General features: G+C 63.9%; 1 protein-coding gene across 1 annotated transcript; it reads right to left on the bottom strand.

Moving 5' to 3' along the window:
- Positions 1-17: 17 nt before the first annotated feature.
- Positions 18-7,909, bottom strand: CLP1 (cleavage factor polyribonucleotide kinase subunit 1). Its single transcript, XM_068194484.1, has 3 exons — positions 7,166-7,909; positions 5,308-6,473; positions 18-338 (listed from the first exon to the last, which is right to left on the bottom strand). Exons 1-2 carry the CDS (start codon positions 7,769-7,771, stop codon positions 5,802-5,804), a joined length of 1,278 nt encoding a protein of 425 aa, XP_068050585.1. The 5' UTR covers positions 7,772-7,909; the 3' UTR covers positions 18-338; positions 5,308-5,801.
- Positions 7,910-7,989: the final 80 nt, after the last annotated feature.

Here is a 7,989-nt window from a genome sequence, read left to right as displayed (position 1 = left end):
ATGGGCTCAGTATCCACTTGGCGGTTGGGAAGCGACAGGAATTTCATTAAATCTTCTCTGCAGCAACCATTTCCCAGCAGGTGAACGGGAAGGGGGTGTTCAGGGAGCGCCTTTACAACCCCAGCAGACACCAAAGGGTGGAAGTGGTGCTGAGCAGCTCTGTCTCACCCATGGCCCGGGTAGTGTGGGGGGAAACCTCAGTTTGTTCCAAACAGCTCCATTTTTCCCTTCCCCTTCCTTCATTAAAATCCTTCTTCATTCATTCATCCATCCATCCGTCTTTAAAAAAAAACTACATAAAACCATTAAAACTCGAGGTCTGGTGTGCCACAGCTCACCTGGAAAAAACAACAACAGAAATTAGCGTGGCGAGAGAAGGGATGGAGCTGGCTGTCATTAGCCACAGCAGCCTGGCCACTGCGTCTCCTGTCCCAGCCCAGGGGCACTGGCTGCTGCAGGAGCTCAAAGCCACCCCCTCTACCACCGAGAAACCCACCCTGAGCCCTGGAAGGACTGGAGGGACACCATGAATTCCTTCCTGCAGCTCCGGCTCAAATCCCAGCACCAGTGAGCGCTGGCTCCCTCAGGGGCAGGGGCTGAGCACAGGCTCCAGGACTTAACATAAGGGTGGAGACCACAGGAGGAAAAAACATCCAGGAATCTCACCCCCTTCCCTGGAGGGCAGGAGACAGGAGAGGCCCATGGAAAACACCAAACCCATGATCAGAAGTGGCCTTTGCAGCTCTGGATTCATCAGGAACTGCAGTGCCAGGACAAGGAGGAGTGGATTTGAAATGACAGAGCTCAGGGCTGGAAAGGATATTGGGAAGAAATCCTTCCCTGTGAGGGTGCTAAGGCCCTGGCACAGGTTGCCCAGAGGAGCTGTGGATGCCACATTCCTGGAAGTGTCCAAGGCCAGGCTCGATGGGATAGTGGAAGGTGTCCCAGCCCATGGCCCTGACCTGCCCCAAGCAGCCACAAGCCCATCATCCATCATATCCCACCAGCTGCTGCTGCTACAGCCACCACTCCTCACCTTGTCACTGTCTGTCACCTTGCTGCCTCCGTGGCACCGCAGGTCCAAGCACAGCCTACAGCTCACTCCTTTCTCCCTTCCAGCTTTCTCTGCCTCCCCAGTTTCTCCTTCGGGGTGGGCAGGGAGCTGTCTAGCGCTGACTAAACGCGGGTGAAGGTTGGGAGAGCTGCGGCACCCAATTAAAGGCAGCTTTAATGACAAGGATGTGTTACCACCAAGTGGGTTCAGCCCCAGCTCACAGCCACTCCGCCTGACTCACCCAGGAACAGCTCCTGCCACTCGGCCTCTGCAGGACCGAAGCTCAACTTCCCACTCCTAGGTTTCCCTGCCCTTGGGAGTGAGAGGAAATGCGGGGCCAACGCTCTGCCCGGCAGGGAATGTGCAGGTTTCACCTGGCAGCAGCTCCTGAGCGGAGCAAATTGAACAGTAACACCAGGGAAAGCTGTTTTCCATAGCAGGAACAGAGTTCCCTGGAGAGCAGCAGTTTCCCAGCCCCGCTCTGCCTGTTCGGGGAAGAGCCCAACACCCCACAGAGCCGAGCCCAACAGCAATTCCAGGGATGGGCTATCGGAAGTCCAGGCCTGACATCACGGCTGATTGCTTTAGCAGGAACAATCTGCTCCCAGGGCACCCGGCCCTTTGAACGCTCCGCCATGGAGGCACGGCCACACCTTGGGCTCAAACAGACGCTGCCAGGCAGAAGGAGTTGTTCCCTGATAATTCCTGCTCCAGAGATCCCCACCCTGCCCTCGCAGGGTGCCATGGGCATGCGCTTCATGGCCCTGCTGAGCTTCAGCCCTCCCAGCCAGAGATCCAGGCACTCCAGCCCTTCCACAGGGTGATCCCTGCAGAGCTGTGCATTCCAGAGCCAGCTCCCCATGGAATCAGGTACCCATGGGACAGGCCCACGAGGAGGGAGAGAGCCCCATGCTGTCATTAATGACATCCCAGTGAGAAGCGATGCAAATGCATCCCTGCTCCAGCTGCCTGTGCCCAGAATAACTCCACAACTCATCAAACAGGAGTCTGCTGAGCCCATCCCGGCTCCCAGAGCCACCACACTGCTCCCGGGAATGCCTTCCTGATCCCCCTGGCGTGCTGAGACCCTGCAGGACTCCTCAGCCCCAGCCCTGCTGCAGAGGCCCAGGCAGAAGCTGTCAAAGTGCAGCACAGTGTGCCAGGATCTCTGCTCTGCAATCCTTGAGGGGTCCAGGAGAAACACAAGGAAAATCCACCTCAAATTCCCACAGATTACAGTAATTCAGGTCACAAATCTCCCAAACACACATATTCTTTCCCAGCCATCCCCTTTCCCAGCCCTATAACCTGCCCACTTCTGGTCAACCAACCCTTCCTTTCCCTGCACCTTTGCCCCAAATCCTCTGTCGCACTGGCCACTTTGTCCCTATCCACAAAGGCCACTCACAGACTTCCCTGCTCCAAAGAGCCCCCAACTCATCTTGCTTACCTGTGGCCTACGTGGGCTCTGCTCTTGCCTCCCATTCCTTTCCCTCTGCCAATTCCAGCCCAGCAACTCCTCCTCTCCCACTGCTCCTCCAGACCTGCCCTGCTCCTTCCTCCCCCAGTGCCTGTGTCACTGCTCACTCCCCCTTCCCTCTCCCTCAGAAATGCCACCTGGTTTTCCCATCCCAGCACCTCCCTTTTGGAGCACTTTCCCAGTTCCACTCTGCTCAGCCACCTCCTGAGCAGTCATCTCCACTCTCCAGGGTTTCCCTCCACTCTTACAGGGGAGCTGCTCCTGTTTCCTTCATCTCCATTTCTGGGGATTTCTTTTAATTCCAAATTCCCTCCCTCGAGATATGTGCAAGCACGACTGCTGCCACCTTCCATTTCTCTGAGCCTGCGTCTCCTTTTCTTGGTTCAAGGCCCTGTAAAGCCTCACTGATTTCCTCCTTTTACTCCCCTCCCAGCCCTGTGCTCCTCCTTCCCTGCTTCCAACCCCACTCGGCTCATCTGCTCCAGCCCCTCTCCAGCCTTCCCACATGTAGCCAGCGTGCCTTGTCCCTTCTGGAGCATGAGGCGCTCCCCACCTCTGCTGTGATGGGGACACACGTGTCCCCAGCTCCCAACATTCCCTCCTCCCTCACTTCAGCTCCTCACTCTGCTCCTATCCAGGAAGGAGGAAATGCACCTTGGCATCAACCACATGGCTCCTGCCACCCCTGGGATCCACGGCACAGGCAGGACAGAGTTCCCTCTCGGTTACCGGCTCCCAAACCTGCGCCGCCCGCCGGGATCCGCAGCTCCTGACCTGCCCCGGTCCAGCCGAGTTCCCATGGCGCAGGGCAAACACACAAACAATTCCTTCCACGTGAGGCAACTCCCAGACAGGGCAGATCCCGGCGGCACGGAGACGGGATGTGCTTCACCTGTTCCCACTTTGTTTTGATCAGCTGCACCCCAGAATTCCACAGAGCCATTCCAGAGCTCGCTGCCTGGCACCGTGAGTGAGGGGCATCCAGGGAACAAGGAACTCCCTCCTCCCTCTGCTCACCCTGTCCCTGCACAACCAGCTAACACTTCACACTCCAAAATCCATCAGAGGAAGTGCAAATTTTCCCAAACCTGGCACCGTGGCCAGAGCAATGCCAGTGTGAGATCCCCACTGGTCACTGCCCTGTGTCCAAACCAGAGCACCTGCCCCAACAGAGCAGTCTGGAGACACTTCCCTGCTCCTACTTCCAAAGGAGGATGCACAGCAATGTATGTTTGGCCGCCCCTCGGCTCCAGGGGCATCCTGCACACCTGCCTTTCTCCCAGGTGGATGTACAGAAGGGTCAACACAGAACATGGAGGAATATTCCACTGCAGACAGCCAGAAGGCTGGAATCACTCCGTGCTTATCTCCTGCCCAGGGCTTATACCGCTCCCATCCTCCTTCCCCAGGCCATCCCGCTGGTTTACAGGGGATTAGCCCCATTTTACGGGCAAAGCAGGAGGAACAATGCCTCATCCATTGAGGCCGCGTCCCAACGGACCCCACAGCGAGCACGGACAGCGCCAGCCTCTTGTCACTGTGTTAGGAGACACCGGGCACAGCGACAGGTGGGAATGTCCCCAGACAGGCCCCTCACAGGGGAGTTCAAGGTCTCCCCTTGGACCCACCCAATCACCACCCTCTCCAATCCCAGATGGGGCTCCTGGCCTCCGGAACACCGGGAATAAACCCCTGCTAAAGCAGCACCTGGGCCCGGCGGAGGGACGGTGGTAACTGGATTAAGCTCAGAAAGAGGCTCCAAGATAACTCAGGCTTTGATCGAGACAAGGCTCTGGTTGTACTTCACACGCCCCAAAATACCCGAGCAGCCCCTAGCGCAGAGAATCCCTGAATCCCAAATCCAGCCCAGTGCCGGGGCGGGAGCCGGCAGATCCGGGGGAACCACTTCCAGAGCCACGGGGAGCACAGGGGCAGCCGATCCCCTCCCCAGTCTGCGCGGTGAGGGGGGTGGAACCGCGGGGCTGGGGACCGGCACAGCTCAGGTGTTTGGGAATCTGGGAATTCCGAGGAGAGGCCAGGCTGGGCCCCTGCCAGTGCCGCCCACAGCCGAGAGCAGGGACGGCGCCGTGGGGAGAGGCCCGTGCTGTAAACCGGGGTCCCCCGTGGGCCGCGGCACAGAGGCCGAGCTCCGGTGCCCCAGAACAGCGCGGTGGCGGCGTTCCCGGGGGCACCGGGACAGGCCGGGTGCGGGACAGGGCACGAGTCCCCCGGGCGCTTCCCCGCGGCCGCTCCCCGGCCCCGGGCGGTTTCCAGGCGGGGAACGAGCCCCGCTCCGGTGCGCTCACGCCGCAGGAGCGGCAGGAGCGGCCCCAGCCCGCGGGGCACCGCTCCCCGCCAGCCCCGCACCGCCGCTCCCGCAGCCCCCGGCCCGGCTCCCCGCGGCACAGGAGAAGGTTCCGGTGCCAGCGGGGCCGCGGGCACGGCAGCCGGGGCAGGAGGAAGCGGCGCTCCCGTGCAGAGGCACCGCGACCATCGGGCAGGCGGCCGTGCGGAACGGCGGAGCGGGGCCGCGGCCAGAGGGGCGGGCCGGGCAGGGGTCGGTGCCCGCTGGGGCCCCGGGCCGGAGGGTCCGCGGCGCGGTGAGGGGGCACAGCCCGAGCCGGGCGCGGGGGGAGCCGCGGGGGCAGCGGCGGGGCGGGGGCGGTCGCGACCGGGCCCCGGCGAGGGGCGCGAGGGAGCGGCGGGCCGGGGAGGCGGCGGCGGTGCCGGAGCGGCGGGGTCCCGGCGGGGTCGCGCGGCCCACGTGACTCACCGGCAGGAGGCCGCGCGCGGCGGCGGCGGCGGCTCCGGGCTCGGACGGCGGCGGCTGCGGCGGGCGGGACGTCACGCGCGCGCGTGCGCACCGCGCCCCCCCCCGCGCGCCTCCATTGGCCGCCTCCCGCGGGCCCGCCCCGGCAGCGGCGGCGCGCATGCGCAGGGCCGCGGAGCGGGCGCGCGCGCTCACGCCGCGGCGGGCGGGGCCACGGCCGGAGCCTCGGCGCGTGCGCGGGACGTACCACAGCGGGGGCTGGGGCGGGGCGGCCGGGCCCGGGACCGGCAATCCCCGCTCCCCCCGGGGACACCCCCCCCCGCCTCAGCAGACGCTCACCAGCGGCAAAGGCTTCCAGATTTAATAGCAAATTGTACAAAAGGTATAAAAGCAAAGGTCGGGTGCTGCACCAGGGTCACACCGCGCTGGGGGGACAAGGAGGGGGCACAGGGAGGAGGAGGAGGAGGAGGAGGCAGGGGGCACATCCCGTCCCTCCCCTACTTGAGGTCCATGAAGCGAATGTCCATGATGAGCAGGAAGTTCTTGGGGAGGGGCCGCGGAGCCGGGGACAGCACGGTGAAGACCTGGCGCTCCAGGTCCACGCCGGTGACCACGATGAAGCCGGCCACGCTGGTCTCGGAGATGTTGTCGTCGGGGCTGTCGGCGGTGCTGACGCTCAGCAGGTGGTGCACCATGTCCCGCCCCGGTGTCACCGGCACCAGCTTCAGCTGGTTGTCCTCCTGTGACATTCCCAGCGGCAGGCACGAGTCCGGGATGGTGGGCGCGCCCACCTTGTAGATCTTGACGTCGGAGAACTTGACGTCGAAGGCGTGGGGGTAGAAGCAGCCGCGGAAGCCGTAGAAGTACTCGCGGATGCGCTCGTCCCGGCATTCCCGGCGGAAGTCCTTGGAGCGCTCCACCACGCCGCCGGACTTGGGCAGCAGCACGGTGCGCACGAAGTGGGGCAGGTCCCGCTTGAGCTCGTTGTAGAGGCGCTCCTGGTCCAGCACCACCACCACGTCCACCTCGAAGGCGGAGGCGGCGTGCACCAGCGCCTGGTAGCCCGAGCTCTTGACCCAGCCGCAGGTGTTGATGACGCAGCCGCTCACCGACGCCCGCCGGTTCACCTCGCAGCGCTGGTTGAAGACGTCGGCCAGGCACGACGTGATCTGCGGGAGGAGGGGGTCACACAGAGGCACCCGTGTCCCCACGCCGTCCCCACCTCCTTCGGAACCCTCAAGGCCTCGCTTCTGGGCGGCCACCCAGGGCAGAATGGCGGAATTGTAGAATGGTCTGGCTCGGAATAGATCTCAAAGCCCATCCAGTTCCCTACGGCAGGGACACCTTCCACCAGCCCAGGTTCCTCCAAGCCCCATCCAGCCTGGCCTTGGGCACTTCCAGGGATGGGGCAGCCACCGCCTCTCTAAGCAACCCTGAAGGGCCTCACCGTCCTCACAGTAAACGAATTTCTTCCCAGTATCCAGCCTCAACATCTCTCACCGTGAACCCCTGCCACCCCATCCTATCGCTCCAGATCCCGACAAGAATCCCTCTCCGGCCTCCCCGCAGGCTCTCAGGATGGAAAAGGCTGCTCTGAGGTCAGGGCACAAACTGGCCTCCTGCAGGCTGAACTGCCCCGCCTCTCCCAGCCCGTCTGCACAGAGGAGGTGCTCCGGCTCCCTTCACCACCTTCGTGCCCTCCCATCTCATCGGACAGCTGGGGAGGGGTGGCTGGCCGCGCACGAGGCTGTTTCTAAGACGCGTTGTGCTGTCCCCAAACAGCACCCCGGGGATTCGGACACCCCACGGTGTGGGGAACTCCGGCGCCAGACCCAAGCCGGGCCGAGCCCCCCGTGCTCACCTTGTTGTAGAGCTTGATGTTGGTGCCGGGCGTGGTGGAGCCGAAGTGGTAGACGAGGGGGGCCTGCAGGGAGAAGCCCTCCTCCACGTCGGCCGGGCGCTCGATGTACAGCGCGCCCATGGTGCCGGGGATGGACACCGAGCCCTGCCCCACGTCCAGCTCCACGAAGGTGGGCCGGCGGCCCAGGCGCACGGCGTAGTTGAGCAGCAGGCGGCACACGGTGGTCTTGCCCACGTCGGTGGGCCCCACCACCATGACGCGGGGCCCGCGCTCGTCCTCCCGCTCGGCCTGGCGCCGCATCTGCTCCAGCGCCGTGTGCGTGTTCAGGTACAGCAGCATCGGCGTGTCCCGCGACACGTAGGCCACCTCGGTGCGGCCGCTGAGCTGCACGGTACAGCCGTGCCACGTGAACACGGCCACCTTGGCGCCCGCGTCGAACGTGAACTTCTTGTTGCGGGTGAGCTCGGTGCCGAACACCTCGGCCATGCCGGTCAGCAGCTCCAGCTGCACCGTCTGCGCCGCCTCCACCTCGAACCGCAGCTCCGTCTCCCGCTCCAGTTCGAACTTGGCCACCTGCTTCTTCTCCTCGCCGCCATCGTCCGCCATGACGGCGACGCGGGGGTCCCGGGCCCGGTGTCCCCTGGCGGCCGCGGCCGCGACGGAAGTGACGTCAGAGCGGCGCGCCGGGAGCGCGGGTGCACCTGATCACGTGGGGCGCCGGGGTCACGTGGGGCGGGGGGCGTGCCCTGACCGGTTCCTGCGGCTGTTTGCATCTCATTTGCATATCGCCCGCGGCCCCTCCTCCAATTTGCATCTCATTACAG

The sequence above is a fragment of the Anomalospiza imberbis genome, chromosome 6 (genome assembly GCF_031753505.1).
Source record: "Anomalospiza imberbis isolate Cuckoo-Finch-1a 21T00152 chromosome 6, ASM3175350v1, whole genome shotgun sequence".
Taxonomy (NCBI): Eukaryota; Metazoa; Chordata; class Aves; order Passeriformes; family Viduidae; genus Anomalospiza; species Anomalospiza imberbis.
This window is presented reverse-complemented; position numbering and strand designations above follow the sequence as displayed.

Bases quoted from the DNA above. Each gene is read 5' to 3' on its own strand.
- CLP1 (XM_068194484.1), bottom strand. From the start codon at position 7,771: ATGGCGGACGATGGCGGCGAGGAGAAGAAGCAGGTGGCCAAGTTCGAA. The intron at 6,474-7,165 runs GTGAGCACGGGG...CTCCTCCCGCAG, and splicing joins ACATCAAGCTCTACAACAAG to ATCACGTCGTGCCTGGCCGA.